At 34.8% G+C, this 25,996-nt stretch overlaps 1 protein-coding gene across 6 annotated transcripts in view; it reads left to right on the top strand.

Annotated features, from left to right (window-relative positions):
* The window catches only part of syt6a (synaptotagmin VIa), a 126,806-nt gene that overhangs the window by 26,922 nt on the left and 73,888 nt on the right, over positions 1-25,996 (top strand). For 3 of the 6 annotated variants that reach the window (XM_017353709.4, XM_073939008.1, XM_073939009.1), the window contains 2 exons: positions 10,205-10,338; positions 18,782-19,657. The exons of the other annotated variants lie outside the window; for them this stretch is intronic. In XM_017353709.4, the coding sequence (XP_017209198.1) occupies positions 19,501-19,657 (157 nt within the window). In that variant the 5' untranslated portion in view covers positions 10,205-10,338; positions 18,782-19,500. The remainder of the gene's footprint in view (positions 1-10,204; positions 10,339-18,781; positions 19,658-25,996) is intronic. 6 annotated transcript variants of the gene reach the window in all.

Genomic DNA, 25,996 nt, shown 5'->3' with positions numbered 1-25,996 from the left:
GAACAATGACCTCTTGTGTCAAAGTGTCAAGGTGGGAGTTTAGATGTATTATGCTCAGACAATGCAATGATCAGTACTGTAAGTTTGCCATTTAAAGTACATTCAAATAAAGTTGCAGTAGTCTGATCTGTACATATACTGTATATAGTTTTTAGTCAAACTGGAATAACAGTGGCAGTTTATTTATCTCATCCGTTTACATGAATCTTGAATTGCAGGGCTTGTGCAAACAATTCATGTTGCTGTTTTCTCGCATATGTTATTGTCCTTGTGTGTTAGAGAGAAGAATGAGCACAGCACATTTTTACATATTCTTCTAAACATTATTTTCAGCAGTGCAGATGACATCTGGATGCTTGTTATCAGTAAATCATTGCAAAGGTATTTCAAACTTTCTTTTTAATTATAAAGAACTTATAAGAACGCCAATGTGAGTATATCAGGTCATTTAATCATATCACTTGTACATTTCATGTGCAGGAAATTGGACACAAGCGATAAGTTGCTGACTGCAGTTCACTTAATGGCCACCAAGTGTTGCAAAAAAAAAGGGTCTAAATTACACACATAGCCTCTTTTAAGTATTTCTAACCTGATCTCACAAAGAAACATAACTATCTTAGTGGCTAATTCATACGAATTTGTATTTCTTACGAGTTCAGTAAATGTTTTTTTAAAGGGGGCGTGGCACCAAACCTCACCCATAAATTCAACCATTGTTGGGGGATAAGCAAATCATAGTAAATTGTACATATGAGATGGTATAAATAAATATGAATTGGCCACACTGTAAAAAATAGTTTGTTATTTTATGTTTTCCGGTAGATTTCTGTAATTTAACGGCTGTTATTTTACTTTTTTTTTTCTGGGACCCCAGCTGCTGGAAAAAACCTGTAAAATAACAGATTTTTTTTATAGTGCACTAAATCAATAAGTTACTAATTGTCATGAGATGGCATTATATCAGATAGTTATACCATGAATAAATTAAAAGTTATTTCAAGGGAAACTTTATATTGGCAGTAGCTTAGCCATGGTGTTTTTTTTCTTACCATGACCATTTTGAAATTAAATCAAGCCGCTCTGGTGGGCCAGGAGACTGTGGTGAAAGTTGTATTTATCCCCACAGAAATAAATCTCCCGCCCCTGCATCTCAGCCAAACATCACATCATTCCACCTGGCTGCTTTCAAACATCGAGCGACTGCTATTAGACACAGCACAGCTGGAGAGAAAGCGGCTAACCAGGGCTCAGAAAAACCTTTATTTAGTATACTGATCTGAGAGCAGCTGCACAGACGTTGTTTCAATCATTGTGTGTGGCGTTTGAGAAAAGGCCAGCTGCTCTTAGGTCACTGTAAACTTTGTAAAAACTTTGCACTTTATTGTGTGCTTTGGTGCCATCGACTCTCTCTGACTCTGACTGACTGTTCAGTACCTGTAATTTCCCCGTCTGTCTCAGGCTTCAGTTACTAGGCTGAATTGGTGCAATTACAGTCATGGGCCAAATTAGGCGGGAGACAAGAAGAAAAGTTTTTCTGTACTAGTGAAAGTTTTTAAAACTTGCATTGGTGTTGTCTGGACATAAAACATCTTTCATTCTCATTTTAGCTTTTATAATTAAAAAAAATGGTTTAACAGTTGATATGACTTCTGATCTTTACCTGTTGTAACAATTAAGCATTGTTTTAGTTCAGACAGGACACATCTGTCAAGCTTGTATCAGCTGACAGTCTATTCGAGCTGTTTATGAAGCTGTTCGTGACATGTACTGATTTAGTTCCAACATCCATCTCAGCAGTTTAAATCATACCCAGTCTCCCTTCAATGCTTGGCTGCACGGCCATTCCACACTCCCTCCACCATCCCCAACTTCTCTTAGCTCATTTCTGATATCTGTTCCAAATATTAGCCCAAGGACATGGTAATCAGTCTCATGTCTCTGGTATTTACATTAACTTGTAGTTTATTATTTATGGATGATTTTGGGTTCTGTTCTTTTACCCCCATCGTGTTTGACTTTCTGGTTTGGCTGCTGTTCTCCCGACTCTGTCCATTCATGGCAGCATGGACAGACATGTGCATGGGTTTTGACCCGTACAGGACCATTTCGCCAACACTAACTGCATGCTTACCATATCTATACTGTACATATTTGATGAGAGTGTTCCTCACTGAAATATGTTTAGGTTAACAATCTAGTCTTCCTTTTATTAGATTTGATTTGGTTTTTGATTCAGCACAAATTCAGAGCTGCATTATTCCATATATTTAATGGTTAAACAGTAAAATTGTATTCATTATTTATAACTCGGTGCAAACTAATGGACATGAACAATCTATTTTTTATATATACATACTGTAAATACACGCATGCATGCATATATTTGAGAAAATGCTTAATTATATGCGCAATATCACACTCGAAGCAGTCCGATATGGCTGTATATCGGCAGTAGTGGAAGGCATGCTTTTAGTGTCCCACCAGTGACAATATACAGCCTTATCGCACTGCTACTAGTGTGATAATCCATTTATACAACAGTTTGATGGCATAATCGTGTAAATAAAAAAATAAAATCAAACATGGAGCGTCTCAAAAAACCCTTTTGTATGAGGAACTACTTTCTTCTGCCATTCGTTCATATCTGCAGCTGACATCAGAACACCAGAAACCGTTGCTCCGTTCACAAATGTTACTTTAGAACTAGTATTTGAATGATTCTCCTGCATTATGTAGAGTATAGTAGCATCTACGTAATAACAAAACAGATGATTTTGCTTACATTTAAATATTATAAGGCTGAATGGCATTAAATGCCATCAGTCTAACTTACAATGATCTCCCAGTATTATTCGGGACAAGTTTAACACCGAATAAGCCAAAGCAAAGCAATCACTACTAAACTTAACAATACAGTCAAATCTATTTTCTCTGGAGTAAATAACAGATGACTGTGACCAAAATATTGTCTTTTAGATACAGCCATTTTACAGTAAGCTAAAATAAAGACACCCACCATACTTTGGAATTAGTAGTCAATAAAGGCGTGCTCATGACAGGCAATATGATGGCTGCCGACATGCGGACAGTCCCGAATTTATGAAATTTTCAAGTAGGCACTATCAATAAACTGCACAGTTGCAATCTAAACAACTGCATTCTCGACTTGAAAAGCCTCAAAAGTACATTTTGTTGTTCAGCTGCTGCAATATTTGTCAAACTGTGTTGAGATGTTTAGCCTTCTTGATGGCGCTGGTGTGGGGCGAGTAGTATACAAGGGTGAAGAGGCTGTCAGAGTGCTGATATATCTCACGGCTATCAGCCAATCAGATTCAAGAACCAGACAGATCTGTTGTATAAATATAAATATATTCACAGTCAATCCTAAATTATTTAAACCCCCTTTACTGTATATGTAAATATTTTGGTGTTTTTATTTGTATTTTTTTTTTTTTATTTAGATGGATACACAGTGAATGCACACTATGTAAATGAAAACTTCTATTTGTATGCAATTAATTGTGATCAATCATTTGACAGCACTAGTAAATATATATTTTAAATATATGCAAATAGACTTTTTTTCATATCCATCATTTATAATTTGGTTTAAACTCTCTTTCCTGAAGTGACTAGATCATGTCAGTTTTATAATATTTACATCAGAAGTTCACCTTTATCAGGGATTTCATAACTAAAAGACACTGGTCCAAAGAAACTCAAAAGCCCTGATGTGACTTTTTGCTAATGTCTGATAAATGAGATGTTAGTTCAGCCTAAATCTCCAGCCGGTTCAGTGGTATACGTCTCCTGAACAAACACTGGCGGCGTAATGTATAAACCAGCACATCTGAGATGACAGTGACACACAGCCATGAATTAATTCCACTTCCTCAGCTTGGCACGCAGGAGATGCCATTGCCTGTTTTACTCAGACAGGTGAATGAGTTTTGACATGCGGTATTTTTTATATGACCTCAGGTGGAACTGCGATGAGACAGAGACATTAATACCAAAGTAAATATGAAGGGAGAACAAGACCACTAGTTGTTTTGTGAACAAAATTGGCCAATTAGACTTAAATAAGAGAGCAAGCTGAAGAGTTTTTGAAATTAGCCTGCTGACAACTAAACAAACAATGATCAAATCAAGGAAACCGAGATACTAATTATCACTCTAAGTATTGTTTGATTGCTTACAAAACAAAAACTATAAGCAACGATGTGGAATCAGATTTCTTTCACATCAGATTCACTGATTACAGGTTAATTGTAATTAACAATTGGTCCGTCTTATTAAACCCAACTAACATTTTTTATTTCATTCTTTATATTCCTTTAATATTACTTTATTGCAGTAATTTCATACTCAATTATGTAGAAACAATTTCAAGACAGTACATTTTTAATATTTGTTTAAAGGTTCGACAATACAGTATAGCTGAGAGCTGCCATTTTTAATATTTATTACACTTTTGAAAATTAGAACTTGAAACAATCTTCACAAAAAAACATTACAATAAATGTCATATTCGCCTACCTGTGCCCTAAAGCATGTAAATGTACAGAAATTGAACTGAAAGAAATATAAATGAATCCCTAAAGCTACAAACATTATTCATTTCCTTCTTTTTCTTTTGTTCGGTTTTTGACAGGCAGGGCAGCTTGGTGATTAGTTTTTTTTTTTTTGCTGCTGAATATGATGTGGAACGGACACACGCTATCTTAAAGGTCTTACCTTCTTTACTATTGAGCCTGCTAGTTGAATCGTAGTTTTAGATTTTGTAAAATCATTTGCCTTTCTGCGACATAGGGCCCTATCATACAGCTGCCGCAATCTGGCGCAAGGCGCGGCACAATACTTTTTTGCTACTTTTAGCTCGGCACAAGGGTCATTTTGAGGTGTTGCGCCACGTTGTTTAAATAGCAAATGCATTTGCGCTCAAATGTGCGCCCATAGGCGTTCTGGTCTAAAAAAGCAGGCGTGTTTTGGCGCGTTGCTATTTTGAGAAACTGTAAATAGTCTGATCTATAGACCAGAACAAAGTCGGTCTATTGTGTGGCGCACTACACTACAAACAAGATGCAGAGCAATACACAAATATCTTTACATATGAAAAATATCTAATATCTTAAGGATATATATATATATATATATATATATATATATATATATATATATATATATATATATATATATATATATATATATATATATATATATAAGGATATAAATATAAATTATTAAAATATTACAAAACATATTAATTCCTAGCCTACATGAAGATTTAAAAACCACTGCCTTACTTTCTTCATCTCGGGAGGCTTTTTCAGTTCATTCAATTTGCTTTTGTATAATGTTATTATTATTAGCAGTATTATTTATTATATCCATATTTATAATTGTTTTATTAAAAACAAGCTTAGATTTGTCCATCTGTCAAATTTTAGACCATATGGGGCATGGCAGGTGTATTTGGAAATAATTCCAATAATAATAATAATAATAAGTATTTTGACCACACTTGGTTATTATTGTTCATTTATTTGTTTGCTAGAAATTAGAACTGAATTTAGAAATAGTTTTGAAACAAATCTTTGCGCTTAACAAATGAAATTAATTATTTATAGGCTAATTGATGTCTGTGCGTAAAGGTTTCCCTATCCACGAGAGCAAAAGCGAAAGTGAACTTACTTTACGTCAAAATGCACTTATGACGCGACGCAGCTGGCTCTTAAAGGGAATGGAAGATGAGGCTCTAATTGGTTTATTCTCAAAACACACCTATAACTCATTAAGAAAATAAACTCAACCCTTTTAGACCATGCGCCATGGCGCAAAGCAGATTTTCCTTAAATTAGCAAAAATGGGTTCTGACACGCCCTGAAAGCGTTTGCACCCTGCGTTTTGCGCTCTGCGCATGGACCATCAAAATAGAGCCCATATTCTTAAATGTGTCTTATAAATACGTCTTTTTTGGTCACTTCATGATTTCACTGACAAAATACCAATGATGCATGTTCCTAATTTCATTTGTGCTTTATTACTGTATGGTAGCGCTTTTATATTACAACATGTGCCACTGTATTTATGAGTGTAATTTAAGAGCACATGCTTTGACAGTACATTATAATGGCTGACAGCTCAGGAAATGTGTTTTCTCATCGCTCTGACAGCAGTTCACTGTTGTTTTACTGAAGGTCCCTCATCACATGTAGCTTTTCCATGCTTGTTTGACTGAGCCATATGTCTAAATAAATGCATTTCTTGTCATGAAAAAAGAGACGGAAGCAGAATTGTGAATAAGGTGGCCAACCCTAGCTCTGCCCCTCTAGTAATTGCCCTATTGGTAAGCCCCACAATGCTTAGTTATTGTGGTTGACTCGTCAAGGAGCATTCAAGTAAAACTTAAAGGATTAGTCCACTCAAAAATGTAAATTCTGTTTTTAATTATTCACACCCATGTTGTTCCAATCCCTATGAGACCTTCATTTATCTTTATAACACAAGTTAAGATATTTTAGATGAAATCTGAGACCTCTCTAATTCACAATACAAAGCAACTTTCTTGACAAGCTTAAAGTCCAGGCAGTATAATGCTTGTGTGTTCTACTGCTGACCCTAAAGACAAATAAGCTGCACTGGCCATAGTAAACATGCACCTGACATGGGAGAAAAAATATAGGTGAACAAAGTATTTACAGGTGTTTTGGTTGTTTTTCTGGACTGTGAACATCTTGAGACTATAGAAAATGAGAATTCTTTCAGATTTCACTTAAATATCTTAAATTATGTTTCAAATATGATCATTGATCTCATAGGATTAGAACTGCATGAGGGTGAGTAATTAATTACAGATTTTTCTTTTTTGGTGAACTAATAGTTTAAATATGCTATGGAGAGACAATTTTAATATAGACTATTTTATATGGTTATGTCATTTTCCTACAAACATTTCCTGCTTGTTGTCAAGCTATTTCATAACTGTAACAAGAAGCAATTCAATCGTAGCTTAACGTTAAAACAGCTGTCATAACATTGTTTAGCAACATGTGTACCTTTTTGCAATCTTGGAAGCTTTCGAAATGAAAAATGTAAACCAGGAAATATGTTAGGACCATTGTTATTCTTTACATCACCATCATAAAATGGTCTATACAGTAAATTAAGCCTGATCTCACGAGGAAACGTAAGTATTTTATGTTTTGTCAGTTTAGTGGCTAATTTGTACAAATTCGTACGAGTTCAGTGGCATGAAAATGTACAATTTTTAAACGGAGGTGTGGCACCCAACCCAACCCCATCCCTAACCCCAACCATGATGAGCAAATCGTACTAAATTGTACGAATTAGATCATACGAATTCATACGAATTAGCCACTAAATCAAAAAGTTAAGAATTGCCGTGAGATTGCGTTGGTATATGATAGGTGAGATTTATTTGGGTTTAAAAATTGCAATGTAAGTTGGATAAGCTTAATATACTGGTCACAGTAAACATTCAGGCCTGTTTTTGCACTAATAGATGCAAGCTAAATGCAGAGGATGTGTTACTACATAGCAATTGTGAATGAATAACTTAAGGTGATGTTAGCGGGGTTAAAAGCATTACCTCAACTTCCTAGATCAAATGTAGTTGTTGATCTTCGGGATGTTAAGTTGGCTTGTGTAGCATGAAATTAGCTCATTTTATGAATATTAATAATCAACAATAACGGTTTATTCTTAATTATTAATATTCCGGCTTAAGCTTCAGTCAGTTTGGTCAAACAAACATATGATTGTAAATGATCATGCTCGCGCAACCGAGCGGATTCCCAGATTATGAATATTAATTATCAACAATAACGAATTATTGTTAATCATTAATATTCCGGATCAATTTATTGTCAATTTGACCAAACGAACACAAGCAGAGCCGCCGCTCTTCCGAGCGGACACTGTAATCTATTCATTTAGAAAAAGGGAATTTAATTGCTACTTCTTGTGAAGTAGATTAATCATTCAAAAGTTTTAAACAACTTATAATAGCTAGGCAGGGGAATCTGTATTTCAGTGACATTTTCTCGTGAGGCAAACAATACAATTCATTTGATTATAATGGAATTTATTGACTAGTCAGACGTAACGAACAAACAAACGCACAAACATACATTAAACACAAAACAAAGGTAAACCACGTGGAGATATCGGGTCTATAGAACGTGTAACAGCAAAGAGAAATAGTAAAGCTAGAAAATATAGATTTCAGATTAAAGAGTGACAAAACTTTCAGTTCCACACGCACCATTAAGGACCACCAAGGTTATATGAAAAAACACCTTTTTGATAAAAGGGGCACAGCTTAATCGCATAACTAAAATCACCTGGTTTTTCATGTCTGGAGGTTTCTTTTATGCGTCTCTCTTCCGTCGTGATGAAAACTACTCTTGATGTCCTTTGATGCGTGGAGTTTGTAATGCAGTTCGGACGAACACGATCGCAAACTTTAAACTGAATTTACTTTGCCGGAAAATAAAGAAAACGTGGCGGGAAAAAGTCCATGCGGCTTAGGAAGCCACGTGTGGCCCGAAGGCCACCGACAATGATGTTCTTCTTTGGGACGTTCTCTTTCTGCCCAGATGTTTGGGGGGAAGTGTGCTTATACCTGCGGGTCACGTGACAACCCGTACAGCATTCTGACCAATGATTTCAGGGGAAAGTTTGCGCGCGAACCCTTTCTTTGTCTCTGGGCTGCGCGTATGCAAATTTGAGCGCCCGCCTAAAGCATGCGGACAGGCATTTAATACAGGGCTTTAAAGAATAAAGCAATGCGAGTTATGGTCTCGATCTATGCATCATGTGTTATAAAATGTCGAGGGCATTCTATTGACACCAAACACTCTACAAGTACACCAACGTTAAAGGTACATTCACAAAGTTCCCATATCCTTACATCATTGATGCTTTTAAAAAGGCCTGAATGGAACATGCATACAGAATAAAGAGAGGTTACACCGGTAAGAAAAGTCAGAAATGAGATACAAAGTTTACAAACATAACACATTGGTTTTGTGCTAGTTCTGGATTTGATGAGTTCAATTTCTTTCTGTCGGAACAGCCTCGTGGGGGTGTATGTGTGTGTGTGAGGGTATTTGGGCAGGAATGTCTTTGAAGTTTTCCTGCTTATCTATCCAGGCCCCCTGAACAACTTAAGCTGTCACGAAAATCCAGACTTCTTGGAGCCAGGAGTCGTAAAACCGTTCTGTCGGACCGTGATAAAATCAATAAGAAATTTTATCTGTGGACTGTACGCTACACTTGTTTGAGTTTAAAAAATAGAATGAAATCAATTCCTCTCAGGATACTGAATTACAAGGATCCCAGGCACATTGTGTTACTAATTGTGTAGGATAAATGCCATAAAAACAAGAATCTTCCAATATTTCTTTGTCGCTGAAAGTTCATGTTCATGTGGAACTAATACTGCTATTGGCTGATCTAAAATTGGAAGGGGCTGAATGTGGAAGGGCTTACCATAGGGTCAATTGCCTAATTTTGTTTTACTGTGCTAAACTGAAAACATTTATCACATGCCTTAATGAGCAAATGTTGACAACACTAGACTGTAAGCTGAAAGAAAACTTCTAACAAAATCAACTTTGTATGTAAAACAAATTAATGTGACTAAACATTAAAGCGTTGAGCTGTTTGTGAAATGGAGCCACAGGTGAGCAGAGTTTGTTCTTAGTCTGAGTGTTTGAGAATGATATTCAGGCTCTGTCCTCTGTAAAAAGCTTGCACCACATCATTTGCATTCCACTCGTCTCTGTGATCTCCTGTTGGATTAAATCAAAGTTGGCCATGGATTTATCTTCTTCTCTTTCATTTTGCTGTTATCAAAAGGTTGATTGTGTGCAACCCGTTTCATTAAAGCACTATGCTGGAGAAGGAAATAACCGGTTGCACTCGCTGCTCGCCATGCAGCATTCATTTTGAAAATATGTAAATGTAATTTTGATTCATTTCACGCTATACTTGTTAATGGAATTATTGGACTCAAATTTTGTCTTCCTAGTAGCTTTATTTTATTGTGGTAGTTGGGTAATTTCATTGTAAATGGCATCATGGCTAAAGTGGCTTGTTTATGCATGTATGCAGCTGTCATATTCCGTTTATTTTAATTAATGAGTAATGTTTATTTTAAATATTTGTTTTATAGATGAATACAATTTTCTAATGATAGGCGTCATGGTGGCGCAGTGGCTAGCAGTATCGCCTCACAGGAAAAACGTTGCTGTTTTCCAGTGTTGGGTTGCAGCTGGAAGGGCATCCGCTGCGTAAAACATATGCTGGGTAAGTTGACGGTTCATTTGTAAAGGGACTATTTTCTCAATGAAAATAAATGAATGATTATACTAATGATTGTATAAATACTACATTATTAAATCTACATTTAGCTGTCAGTTGTCAAATTGACTTAGTCTACTAGAGTAGTTAATATATAGTCTTGAATAATTTTATAATTAAATAAAATTTAATTATAAAATTTATATTAAATAAAATTAAATAAAATTTGTCATAAACTGATGTTAATATATTCCCAGTAATAGGTTTCAGCTAGAAGGGCATCCACTGAGTAAAACATATGCCACAATAGCTGGCGGTTCATTTCGCTCTGCCTCTGAAATAGAGATGAAGGAACGTGAATAAATAAATGAATATTTACAGTATATATTAATCATTAGTTTTATGTCAGGTTTCAAAGTGTGTGTGTGTGTGTGTGTGTGTGTGTGTGTGTGTGTGTGTGTGTGTGTGTGTGTGTGTGTGTGTATACATACAGTTGAAGTCAGAATTATTTGCCCCCCTTTGATTTTATTTTTTTTATATTTCCCAAATTATGTTACGGGGCAAGGAAATTTTCATAGAATGTCTGAACATGTTTTCTTTCTTCTGGAGAAAGTCTTATTTGTTTTATTTGTCCTAGAATAAAAGCAGTTATTAATTTTAAAACTAAATTTTAAGGACAAAATTATTAGCCCCTTTAGGCTAATTTTTTTTTCCGATAGTCTAAAGAACAAACCATCGTTATACAATAGCTTGCCTAATTACCCTAACCTGCCTAGTTAACCTAATTAACCTAGTTAAGCCTTTAAATGTCACATTAAGCTGTAGAAGTGTCTTGAAAAAAATCTAGTAAAATATTATTTACTGCCATCATGTCAAAGATAAAATAAATCAGTTGTTAGAAATGAGTTATTAAAACTATTATGTTTATAAATGTGTTGAAAAAATCGTCTCTCCGTTAAACAGAAATTGGGGAAAAAAATAAACAGATATTAAATATATATATATATATATATATATATATATATATATATATATATATATATATATATATATATATATATATATATATATATATATATATATATATATATATATATATATATATATATATGCTTATTTAGAATAATAATTCAACATAATTAAAAAAAAGAAATAATTATAATAAGATATGAAAAAACATTATATATTATATAAAACATAATACATTATATTAAAATATAAATACATTTTAATTTTAACTTTAGTTTATTTTCAAATGGATGTTTATTGTCACTGGTATTTCTGTGTGCTTTCAGTTTGCATGTTCTCCCCGTGTCTGCGTGGGTTTCCCCCATAGTCCAAAACATGCATTATAGGTGAATTAAACAAGCTAAATTGGCAGTAGTGTATGTGTGTAAAAGCAGGAGAGTATGGGTGTTTCCCAGTTTTGGGTTGCCGCTGGAAGAGCATCCACTGCGTAAAACATATGCTGGATAAGTTGGCGAGGTGGCGACCCCTGATTAATAAAGGGACTAAGCTGAAAAGAAAATTAATTATTTATTGTCTATCACATTTCATTATGTATTCTATACAAAATGTATATTAAGCATTAATGTATATATTATATAGCATATATTAAGCATTGATTCATGTATTATTGTGTATTATTATTTTATAGATAACATGAATGTGCCTGTATAAGTAAAATATTATATTACTATATAAAATACTTACTAATATCCTACTAATAAAATGCTAAATTTTATTAATATACTCTTAATAAATCTCCCTCAGATAAACCATACACTTGAGTATATAATGTTTAATGAGAAAAAAAGCTTTATTCAATCCATTACTCTTAGCCACAGCTGGAAATGACAAACTATATTAGAAAAATGCTCTGTCTTCCAAGAGGTTTCTATTAAGAGAGAATAATTAGCATTCAGGCCGAGATATTTGATTACAGGGTTCAACATGTAGACGCCTCACGTTTTATATTCTTAAATGTAACCTTTCAGAAATGCCCTTGTACAACAGTAATGGAAGCGCTGTGTTGAAAATACAATGCTTTGCTGGAGATGACACGATGGCTCTGAGTGATACCGCTGCCCTCATGTCCTCTGCTTCCTCTGAGATTTATGAAGCTGATGGAGAAATTGCAATTCCAATAGGTTACTGCTTTGTAAGCTTCGTTTAAGATTGAACACATTTCCTGCGAGCTGGGGTTATATTTGCTGTCATTTTCACCTCCCATTAATACAATGAAAAAAAAAGTTCTAGTTTCATATGAAGAAAGTACATTGTGCATTTATAAATACATCAAGGTCTTCCATCTGCACCATTAAACACTGCTTGATTTAGCAGGATTTGAGTTAGCATCCTCTTATGCCATGTGACAGGCAGCGTGAGAGCTCTGGCACCTGCAGGTATGGCTTTGTCACTTTTGAGACTCATCACTTCTGATTTCCACTTGGACAAACTCCAAACTCTTGGACTTAACTTTAAGCTACAAGTCTATAAAAATTATTGAGTCAAAAAAAAGGACATTGATGTGGAATGTGGGGTGATTTTTAAGTCAAAAGCAAAAATGGGCCATTTATCCAGATATTAAAAATATTTTTTTTACTGGTGATGATAAATTGGCTTTAGTTTTTAAACAGGAACAGATTAGTTAAAGGGCACCTATGGTGAAAAATCTACTTTTCAAGCTGTTTGGACAGACATGTGTGTAGGTATAGTGTATAGACCGTCATATTAGGGTGATATAAACACACCCAGTCCTTTTTTTTTCAATTTAACAACATAAAAACGGTGGACCAATTGGAGCGGTTTTCAGAATGACCGCAACTTGACGTAGGAGTCCCCACCCCCCAATATCGCGTCACGCGTCACCTAATACTCAGTTTGTCGTTTCACGTCCGCCATTTTCAGCGAGTGGTTCAAAGCGATATCACTAAAGGAACACCCTTGCTCTATTTTTAGATGTAAGGCTCATTGGGCTCAACACAAGATTCACCACATAATCACTCTAATCAGAATTATTGTTTGTAACTTAGTTTGTTTGTAAGTGGTTTTGCAAACTAGTGTACTTTTCATTGCGTCTATCTCAAACTTCAGCTGTTTGCATTTCTCGAGGTCACAGAAGCTCCCTGTGAGTGTGATCTTCAGAAGGTGCTGCTGTAAAGTGCGAGCGCCTTTGCCTCTTGTGAGTGTCGCTCCATTGGAAATAATATAACAAACTTGCCTGCAGGTCGCACACCAGAAGCGCCGCTCAGCAATGAACAGCATCACGCCACGCAGCGCCATACATTTTTAGAATTATAAACTTGGGTTTCTATTAGGGTACAACGGCGCTTCAAGTCGGCGGTTGTCCGAGGCGCCCTGCCAGGATTCGAGACACTTCATGATTCTGCTGCGCCACAGAGCACCATCTGAATAGTTTCATTTTAAATAGGATGCGAATGTGCGTGTCTGGTGTGCCGTGTCGTGGCTCTAAACGGGTCATCCAGTGCGTCAGTCAAAGTTAATTTAGTGTGCGTGGTTATTAGTCTCAGTGTACAAGCTCTCAATATTTGAAAGGAGAACAGTACACTGTAAAAAATACGTTCGTAAATTTGACGGTAAAAAGAAATGGCAGCTGTGATTGCCATAAATAAACCGTTAAAAGTACTGTAGAAATGTAAAATCTTTGTAAATTTTATGGCAAATTACTGTTATTGTTTTTTTTCTTATGTCATACACCAATATTTTAAAGCACTAAGGTCAACACAACCTGACTTTCACATACACAGTGTAAAAATGCTGTCTTCCACACAATTCCTTCATGTTGTCCCAACACAAATCGATTAAGTAACCTTAAATCATTTTTACAAAGTAAATTTAACAAAACTAAGGCTAAAAGAAAATGAATGAATGAATACATAAATTATAAATAAATAATTATTTTATGTTTACAATACAAATCCAATTGATCTACTTATTTAGTAAACAAAGCACATCTCATCGTTTTCTACTAAAAGATAGAATATATTACTTTACAAACTGTATTGTACATAAATTATATGAACATTTTCAAATTAGTCAATAATATTACTGAAATTAATTAAAAATAAAAATGTACACACATTTACACAAAAACAGATGTGTTTTCAGTCTCAATTTGAACGTGCCTAATGTTGAAGCACATCTGATCATTTCTGGAAGCTGATTCCAGCAGCGAGGGGCATAGTAGCTGAAAGCCAATTCACCCTGCTTTGACTGAACTCTTGGAATTTATATGATCCTAAAGATCTGAGTGATCTGTTAGATTTGTATTTCGTAAGCATTTCTGTAATGTATTAAGGTCTTAGATCATTTAGTGATATATAGACCAGTAAGAATACTTTAAATTCTATTCTGAATGTAACTAGGAGCCAGTGTAAATTCCTAAGGATTGGTGTGATGTGCTCTGATTTCCTGGTTCTGGTCAGAATCCTTGCCGCAGAGTTCTGTATGAGCTGTAACTGTCTGACTGTCTTTTTGGTAAGTCCCGTGAGACTGTTACAGTAATCCACCATGCTGCTGATAAAAGCATGAACAAGTTTTTCTAATTCTTCCCTGGAAACAAAGCATCTGATTCTTGCAATGTTTTTGAGATGATAGTATGCTGATTTACTAACTGCTTTGACATGACTATTAAAACTCAGATCTGACTCCAGAGTCACAGCAATATTCTTGACCTTATTTTTCGTTGTTTGAGCTGTTGGTATATCCTTTTAAATATGACATAGACGGTTTTCTAGCATGCTATGCACTCTGCAATAAAAGCTGGGTCAATCCTTAAAGTTTAAAATTTTGTTCAGTTTTACTTCATCTGATGTGCAATGGTATCAAAGAGGTAATTCACTCCAAAAATTCGGTCATCTTTTACTCACTCTTGTTCTAGTCTGGTTTCAGTTTGTTTTTAGTTTTTTTTTCTTTTTCTTTTTTTTTAGTTGAACAAAACAATTTATTTGAAGAAAACGGAACACCTGTTACCATTGACATGGAGAAATCAATACTATGGAAGTCAATGGTTACAGGTTCTCAGCTTTCTTCAAAATATTTTCTTTTGTGTTTAACTTAAGGAAAAAAAACGGGTTTGAAACTACCCAAGGATGATAAATAATGACAGAATTTTGGGTTAACTATCACTTTAATATCCAATAAAAATAGTCAAAGCAATGTATCCTCAGCAAAGAAGCTGAGTCATGAGACTTGGATAAGTATTGTGATTATGATTTATGTCTGAGTCTGTTTTTTATTATTATTTTTATTTCTTGAAAGCAGGTGCTAGCAGGACCCATAGCTTCATTAGCTTTATTTGTACAAGCAACATCCCCCAAAAATCGTTGAATGAATCATTTTCATTTATTTATTTTTGCTCTAAATGTTATCAATTTCTCATAAGTTTATGGAAATCTGAAGGATAAAACATCACAACACAAATATTTAATCAACAATCCGCTGTTGATTGTAATCAAAGCCACTCAGTTTTAGATTAGCCTGTGGTTATTAATGTGAAATAGGCCTGTTGTCTGAAAGCTTAATTGTCTAATCCTGTAATGAAAAGGTGTAGTTGTCGTGTATTAAGGATGAGATTGTGTAAATCATGGACTGATCTGAGTTGCAGGAGGAGAGGAGTGGACATGGAGCATGAATAACTGCAGTGTCACCTCTGTAGAAGAGTCTCTAACGCCTGTCACCTCTCGCTTTTCACAATCACATCAGTGCAGCCACAAGAAATAACAATCTAATGATGCAGAAAGACAAAAACAGTTTATGGGGCACCTGTGTAACCCTGTGTGCTTAGAGGAAAACACCATGGCTAAAACAGGTTTACAGTGCTACTGGAATGCTGATATGGGATGTGGTTAAAAGTAGTCTAGTTTCCTCAAGTCGAAATATTTATCTTGTGTTAATATTCTCATAAATAGATACTATTTGTTTCTCATTTATAATTTGTTCTTACATTGTATTAACACAATATTACTTGCATTTAATTTAGGCTCGCAAGCTCTAGAAAGCCATAAAAGTACTACAGTTGAAATGTGTCTGTTTCAATTAAAACTTAGACCCCAAGAAATACAATAAAATGTTCAAATAAGGATGGAATGATGATATAAAATAATTAAGTGAATTTATTTCATTATATATTTATTTGAGTTTTTTATTTATTCATTCATTTTCTTTTTGGTTTAGTCCCTTTATTAATCTGGGGTCACCACAGCGGAATGAACCGCCAACTCATCCAGCATATGTTTTGCGCAGCAGATGCCCTTTCAGCTGCAACCCATCACCGGGAAACACCCATGCACACTTATTCACACACATACTCTACTGACAATTTAGCTTACCCAAGTCACCTGTAAAGCATGTGTTTGGACTGTGGGGTAAACTGAATTATACGGAGAAAACCCACAAACATGACGAGAACATGCAAACTCCACACAGAAATGCCAACTGACCCAGCCGAGGCTCGAACCAGCAACTATGTTTAGAAATGTGTTGAAAAAAATCTGCTCTCCGTTAAACAGAAATTAGGGGTAAAAAATAAACAGGGGCTCTAATAATTCAAGGGGGCTAATAATTCTTTAACTGTACATATAATATGCATGGTTTAATCTCTACGGCAGTGCTCAGTTCTGTTCCTGGAGATTTAATTTCCTGCAGAGTTCAGCTGCAAACTTGATCAAACACACCTGTCTTTATTTACCAAGTGTTCATTCAGATCTCACACAGACCGCATGCCAGTCCAATTTTTTTATGCTCTTCACTTGCTAATTTTCCCCTGTCTCTTTCTCTCAGATATACGTCACTGATTACATTACAAAAGTGTCCATTACTGGTGGAATGGGTTTCAATGAAATGCCCTACACCTTTGAACACTTGGAAACTACACTGTTTTGAAGTGGATTCATTGGGTTTGCTGTTGCAACCAATCTATTTTGGTTGAGTTTTAACAAACAAATTAAGTTAAACATTACTAAATTTAATTTGTTTGTTTACATTAAGCACATTTAGGTTGTTTGCAACAATTCTGAAAAAAACAAAAAAAAACAATTCATTGTAGGTGCTAGAGTGGACATATGTAGCAGACTCGCTTCATATTTAAATGGTATGGTCCATGTAAATGTCCTTTGTTCACTTGACAAAGTGGAACGCACGTTAAAATGGCAGCAGGGGATCCCTGGCGGAACAAGGGAAGCAAAGTTTGCGAGTGCTTGTGTGTAATTGAAGTGGAACACAGCCTTGGTTCGTTTACTTGTGTTTGATAAGGGTTGGAGCTAAACTCTGCAGGAAGTTAGATCTATATATTTATAAACTATATGTTCAAACTATATATTTAAAATGAGCTGGAACAACAGAATTCAATCAACAGAACTCAAATATTTTGGGGGGAGAATTTAATTGTGTTATGTTCAATCCACTTAAATTTGTAAAATAATATTAAGTTAACTTACACTGTAAAAAGTGTTTAGTTGAAAAAGTAAATAAATCCAATGCCTTCAAATTATTAAGTAAATGAGCTGTAATGTGTAATTTACGACGACACGTTAGTGCTGTAGGTAGTGCTGTCGCCTCACAGCAAGAAGGTCACTGGTCTGAGCCTCAGCTGGGTCAGTTGGCGTTTCTGTGTGGAGTTTGCATGTTCTCCCTGCATTTGTGTGAGTTTCCTTGGGATGCTCCGGTTTCCCCCACAGTCATGCAGTATAGTTATATTGGGAAGGCTAAATTGTCCGTAGTGTATGAGTGTGTATGGATGTTTCCCAGAGATGGGTTACAGCTGGAAGGGCATCCGCTGTGTTAAACAAGACGGATAAGTTGGTGGTTTAATCCGACCCCGAATTAATAAAGAGACTGAACCGAATAGAAAATGAATGAATGAATGTGTAATTTGAAAAATAAAATACAGCAATAAACTACATAACTGTCCTACAGTAAAATACAGTTCCTATTACAGTGAAATACTTTGTAATTTTCAAAAATCGTTAACAGTGTATAAAAGAAAATATTTTTTTCCATTTTTAATTTTTATATAGATTGACCAGACACATTTTTGATTATAAATTGATATTCAACCATAAAACAAAGCAAAAAAACTCCAGAAAAAATAAAATACAGTAACATACTGCAAAACTGTCCTACAGTAAAATACAGTTCATATTACAGTTAAATACTGTGTAATTTACAAAAATCATTAAGTGTACTAAAAAAATACATGTTCCCATTTTAATTTTTATAAGAGTTTACCAAACACATTTTTGGTTTATACATTGATATTGAACCATAAAACAAACAAAAACAAAACCCAGAAAAAATAAAATGAAAGACTAAAAATTGCTAAACACTGTGTTGTCCTGTTATTTTAGAATTTACTTGTGCATTCGTTTTTTTTATCCCTATCTGTTCATGCTTATATCTTTTTGTATCTCTTTCTTTTTTTCCCCAGTAAAATCTCCCTTAACGCTGATTCCTCCTGGCAGTTCAGTTAAAGCGTGCCTTAAATACAACCGCCGACTGAATGTTCCACCCATATTAAAATCCCCATATATATCACACAGCCAGTGAACATGTAAACACCGTTAACAGCAAACCGCCAAAAATAATCACAGTCATCATAAAAGTGCAGTAATGAAGCTCCACATATTTGCCCTACAGAAGCGTCACTAAAGACTCACAAACTGTCCAAACACACACACACAGACATGCACACAAACGACTCCCTCAGCTCTCTCTCATACACACACATGGGAACTCTGATCTCCGAGGACAAATTCAGCACTCGGGGACACATCGACCTGAGAAAAACAAGCCCAACGGTCATAATGAGAGGCTTTTTTTATTAGAGATGCACAAAAGAAGGCAGATGCTCGGCTTCGGATAATCACAGCCCTCCCTATTTGTTGCATGTCATCCGTGGATTCTGAGATCAAATGTGATGCAATCATGCGTCTTTGGAATACCTGTAGGCGTTAGTGAATCATTAAGCACCACACATACACACACACTTTTTTTTGCACGATAAAACCCATAGAAATGCACAAGCGACGCACACATTCTTGCGCACTTGAGGAACAATAAGAGACTGAAGTTGCTTTAGCGGCGCTGTGGGTGTTGTTTGGCATCCGGGCTGGAGGAGCCAGTAACACAGAGGATGCGTCAGGAAGCATGAGTGCTGCCGGAAAGGGGCATGACATGATCTGTCAGAAGGCTGTGTCCCTCATAGTTGACCTCTGTACGCAGGACAGCCCCCGGCTCGATCACAACACCTGTGAGGAGTTCCTCTTTCTCATCTCCAGTCAAGAGTACAACCGCAACGACTCCGGTAATTCTGATTATGGCTTTCTGCTTGATTTAGACTTCTGTGACTTGTTGTGTTGGTGGTTTTGTGAATGAGATTTGCTGGAGAGTTGATTCAGGGTGGCATCACTAATGTAACTTGTAGATTTTTTTTACATTAGTATGTTTGGTGTTTTATTTTGTATTAATTAATGGTACTTTATTAATTAAGTTTAAATATAGTGATGGCATCAGGATGGCATCACCTAACGTTTGACTTGCTTTATAATATATTTAGTGTTATATTTGGTTACTTTAAAAGATTTTATTGAGTTAATTCACCTTTTTGATTATATTAAGTTCAAATAGAGTGCTCTCAGTATGGCATCACTCACAGTTTGTCTTGCTTTATGCATTTATATTTTTGTATTAGTTACAGTTACATTTGGTTGCTTTTGTAAAATGTTTTATTAAATTAATTCATATTTTTGATCATATTTAGTTAAAATATGGTGCTCTCAGGACGGCAGAACTCATAGTTTGACTTGCTTTTAATGTATTTTTATTTTTTCGTATTACATTTGGTTGCTTTGTAAAAGATTTTATTAAATTAAATCACCTTTGTGATTGTATTAAGTTCAAATATGGTGCTCTCAGGATGGCAACACTCACAGTTTATCTTGCTTTATGTATTTATATTTTTTGTATTATGTTTAGTGTTATTTCCCAGGACTGGGTTGCAGCTGGAAGGGTATCCGTTGTGTAAAACATAAACAGTTTGTTGGATAAGTTGGTGGTTCATTCCGCTGTGGCAACCCCTGATGAATGAAGGGACTAAGTTAAAGGAAAATGAATGAGTGAATGAATAAATGAATGAATGAATAATTGAATGAATTAATGAATATTTAGTGTTATATTTGGTTACTTTGTAAAAGATTTTATTTAATTAAATCACAGTTCAAATATAGTTCTCTCATGATGGCAGAACTCAGTTTATCTTGCTTTGTTTTTATTTTTTGTATTATATGTATTGTTATATTTGGTTACTTTGTAAAATGTTTTATTTAATTAATTCATATTTTTGATCGTATTAAGTTTAAAATATGGTGCCGTCAGATTGGCATCACTTGCGGTTTGACTTGCGTTTTTATGTATTTTTATTTTTTGTATTATATTTAGTGTTATATTTGGTTACTTTGTAAAATGTTTTATTAAATTAATTAATATTTTTGATTGTATTAAGTTTAAAATATGGTGCCGTCAGATTGGCATCACTTGCGGTTTGACTTGCGTTTTTATGTATTTTTATTTTTTGTATTATATTTAGTGTTATATTTGGTTACTTTGTAATAGATTTTATTCAATTAAATCACTTTTTTTAATGTATTATGTTTAAATATGGTGCTCTCAGGATGGCAACACTCCGTTTTTATTTTTTTATTTTTTAAGGATTCATATTTTTGTATTATATTTAGTGTTATATTTGGTTAATTTGTAAACTGTTTAATAGAAGTAATTCTTGTTTTTGATCGTATTGAGTTAAACTATGATGTTGTCAGGATGGCATCACTCACCGTTTGCCTTGCTTTTTTAATGTAAATAATATTATATTCCAAAAAATGTTGCTCTGTAAAGGATTACAAATTTTGTTAAAAATTATTATTAAACATTATTGTAAAATAGTGTATTTAGTCAATTCACCTTTTTGATTGTAATGAGTTTAAACATGGTGCTTCAAGCATGGCACCACTCACAGTTTAGTTTCACAACTTTAGTTTTTAATGTAAATAGTGTTACATTATCATTTTGTGCACTGTAAAAGATGAAAAATGTTGTTAAAGATGATAATTAGACGTCATTGTAAAATATTGTATTTTATCAATTCACCTGTTTGATTGTAATGAGTTTAAATATGGTGCTTACAGGATGGCAACGTTTAACTTGCTTTTTTGATGTAGATAGTGTTATATTATCATTATTTGCACTGTAAAAGATTAAAAATGTTGTTATCACTAGACATTGTATTGATAGTAAATATTTACTGAATCATGACGTGTAAAATCCTGACTACTCTTTTTCCAAATTTAAAATAAATATATTATTGTTTAGAGCTTTTTTTTGGTATTTATTGGCAATAAATGTGCTTTTTTCAGATTTATTTTAATTATTTTTTATTTTTGTTCAACTTAGTTTCTATAGACTATGCAACAATGTTTTATCTTCAAAATAGTTAATAAATCAATATTTGACTGATTTTTAAATCACATTTTCACAAATATTCTGTGAAATGAGTCAGGATGAGTCAGGATAGTTTGGAGTTTAAATAAACTGCTCTCAGGATGGCATCTCTTACGGTTTGACTGTGTGGAGATGATTATTTAAGTCCTGAAGTACCAGCCAAAGAGATTGCTATCAGACTTTACTGGTAAGTTATTAGTTTGGCAATGACTGTTCTGTGTCCCCGAGAGATAGAGATCGGTTTGGATTTGCCACAGGTTTTGTGTTTGTTCACTGTGACAGAAAAATTATGGTCATGCTTTTATCGGAGCTCTGTTGTGTTGTTATCAGATGTAGACTAAAACATTTGACTGTGCGTGGAAGCCTTATCTGAAATCATTTGTTTTAGTTGCTGGCATAGATTTATTTGTTTTCCTAAGTTGGAGACTCAAGATCTTTTTATTTTCAATTACATGTTTAGTGACATAAAGGAGGCTTGGAAAGTTTGGAAACACTGCAGTTAATGTGCAGATCATCAAAGTAAAAGCCAAGAATATAAAGTACTTAATTATTTTATAAATGAATAAATAATGTACAATAAATATTTTAAGAATCATAATATAATTGATTATTATTGTTAAAACATGACATATAGCAACTTTAAAAGCAATGTTTAATTTATGATTAATGCATAGAGTGTATATTGTTTTAAATATATCCAAGTGAATGTTTTATTATTAATACTTATATATTTTTATTGTTAATAGAAATAGAAAGCCACCATTTTACGTTTGTTAAAACATTAATTAAAATAAATAATTACAATAATATTTTATGTTATACTAAAGAAAAATCTATTTTTCATTCAAATATTTATTTAATTCTTAGTATTTTAAGACTACAGCATTTGATACAACTATGTTACGTTTATCAGAAATTATTTATACAATATAAGGTCAATGACATGTCATGTTTAAGATAAAAGCAATAAAAGATTTCAATTTAACCACTTGAAAAAATTAATAAATCTAAAAAATGGAAATTAAAAGTAAAATGATTTAATATTAACTTATTTAGATTCTTATGTAAATTGGCTGCTTCTAATGTTATGGATGTTACGCAAGTATGCATATCTACATTTTGTGAATAATGCATGTTTATTTCTTCATTTGAATCTCGAGGTTTAAAGGTTTTTCTAAAGGTCTCTTATATCATCTTGCTCTGCTCAGTCAATCTGCTTGCAACCAGACTGTGGGGGTATTTTTGGCTGGTTTTGTTTTTGTCATTCTGTCACGTCGATGTGTTGACAGACCCCTGCGCAGAAGAAATGTGTCAAGTGAATGTAGACAAAAAATCTTGTCACTTTGTATTAACCTCAGCAGGCAAATCGAAGGCCCTCCAGCCCACCATTGGCATCCATGGCTGAGCCGTAGGGCCACTAAATGCCACGGCATGTTATCGGACCATCACTGTGAATCACTAGTGCCAGATAAAAGCTGAACAGGGGCTCTTCTGTTATTGTTGGGCTGATTTAAAGCCGAGCGTCAGGTTTCCCTCAGAGGGAAATGTCAAGCAGCTTGCTGTGTTTGGATGGTGGGAGGAAACGTTCCCAAGAAGCAATTTGCATCCAAAATTTCATGTCATGAGATGATGTTGGGCGAGAAGGTGATAATCCTCAATGTCTTGATGACAAAATGTTGTCTTTGTACTATATTTGTTTAGCATTTTGCACCCTTTGTTCTCATGTTTTTGCTGTCTGCCAAATCATTGTGGTTCTGTAAACAAACCAATTTTCGGCATCTTCAAATGTCAGATTCCTCCTCGGTCTTAGACTGAGGCGTTCAGTGTGCGTCTGTGATTGCTAATCTTGCTTAGGAAAAAAATGAAAATGTTCTGACAGAAAAAAAAACAATAACACATTTCTTTGATTCAAATCCAAGCGCTTCTCCTGTGAATGCACAGTGGTTGCTGCATGGCTCCAGTTTAGTTTGAAAGTCTTCCAGCGTTAAACCTTTATAGGTTTGGCTACTGAAGCACAGATGCTGTTCAGGGATGCTACTGTAGGACACTGTGCAGCTCTGGATGATTGATGGAAACCCTGCACACTCCCATTAACAGTCAACAGATGTGGTCCACACAGTTGATAAAAAACAACACACCTCTATGAGGTTGGAGTAGTGTTGGATACCAAAACCTACAGTATATGACTGGAATGTCCTGGAGCTTCATAGGAATTTCTTGGGAATTTTTTTACAGAGTAGTCTGCCATTGCTTGCTTTAACCATCCCCATTTATCCAGGCTTAGAACCGGCATGCGTGTGGATACTGGCCCTTAGAATTGCCAAAAGAAGTAATCGATTAAATGGCTAACACCATCATGTACTAGAGTGGATACATGTTTTGGTAGCTCATTTTACTTAGGTCTTGTTACCAATAAGCAGTTCAGTACAGTTTGGTTTGTTACAAATCACCCTGATGTGGCCTGCATTTCCACTGCCACTTAGCCTGCATTTACACTGCAGATCTTGTTGGTCAATTCCGATTTTGTGACTGTATCTGATTTTTTTGATGCCCTGCTTACATCATCTTTTAAAAGTGACCTGTTTTAAGATGATGATTTTAAGATATTGAGCTTCAAAAACTAAATTTTGATAAAAATATCTGATAAAACCTTATAATTCTAAAGTGATGATATGGTAAAACAACACTAATAATATTAGGCCTAAATGTAACTCTACTGTTGCTTAAAATGTTACATTTTGTACAGTCATTATGGTGGACTTGAACAGTTTTTCAATATGTCCTGCTTGTTAATTCACAGGAAAATGATGACATCAGAATACAACTATTCATAATTATAAAGTTGAATTATTATCTTTAAGACATGTGCTTGTCATTTGCCATTGTCAGCATTATTAGACCATTTGTTTTCACTGGTAAAATTAGACATTTTTGCTTTATATTCAACATTATATAAGTTGAATATAAGTTGTATAAAGTGTTAGCTATGAAAGAATGAAAAAAAACTATGAAACATATCAAATGCTTGTAGTAATCATAATTGTAAAATGCGTTTTGATCATTTAAATGATGTGCGCACAGGTTTCACTTTCACTTCCCAGTGCGGCTCATGGCTGCTGTCACTGTGATAAAACACACACGCATGCAAATCATTCTTTCAACGCGGCTCTCATTCTAACACTCTGTGCAACATACTGAATGTTATTTACAACTTTATAACTTGTTATTCACAGCATATGCAGGTTCTGTTCACTAAAGTAGCCGTCATTGGCGTGCTACGTACACGCACGCGCGTTCTCGGTAGCTCGTGATCATCTCACGTGGGATTTTGCGGCCGCAAATAAATCATTACATGAGACAGAAATTACATTTCTGGGTGAATTATATCTTATAAACACAGTGTGTGACACTTAAAGGTGTTCATGTTCCTGTAAGGACCTGTGCAGCTCCCTTTAAGCTTCTCTCCTGACCTTGAAAATATAATTGGCTGAATCGTAGAAAAGCTGAATTAAAATCGAATGTAGGGTCAAATCGAGATCGTGATCTTTTTTGATTAATCATGCAGCTCTGCTTGACATCATTTGTTTTGATTTATAATGACGCCCAACTGGCATTGACAGGTGAAAATCCGATCTACCTGCTTACACTGCAGACAAGAGAGCACAGATACGATTCATATCGGATAAATTTCCACATGTGAAAAAGGCCTGAATCTGATTTGAGTAAATCGGAATCCATATGATTTGTTCCTGCTTACACATACATGGGCCATATCCGATCTTTGCCTCATGGGAGAAAAAATTCGGACTTGAGTCACTTGAACAATGTAGCGTAAATGCGGCCATACTTGGTAGGTGTTGTGTTTGGCAGAAAGTTGCAATTGATGATGTTCTCACTCAGTGAAGTTTGTTAAAGAGTTCATTTCGAGAGGAGCACGTGCTTATGATTTACCACAGCTGGTCCCGCATTAGCTAATGCGTGTTTCACCAATCAGATGATTCCTAACTCACTATAAATAGCCAATCAGTTTTGTTCTCCAGTTGTCTTCGCCTTGAAGATTCCCCCTTCCCCCCTACTCCTCCTCCTTTGCCTTAATAGGGTTGCACGGTGGCCCAGTGGTTAGCACAGCAAGAACATAACTAGTTCA

The sequence above is a fragment of the Danio rerio genome, chromosome 23 (genome assembly GCF_049306965.1).
Source record: "Danio rerio strain Tuebingen ecotype United States chromosome 23, GRCz12tu, whole genome shotgun sequence".
Lineage (NCBI taxonomy): Eukaryota > Metazoa > Chordata > Actinopteri > Cypriniformes > Danionidae > Danio > Danio rerio.
Note: the sequence above shows the minus strand (reverse complement) of the source record. Positions and strands in the feature narration are given on the sequence as shown.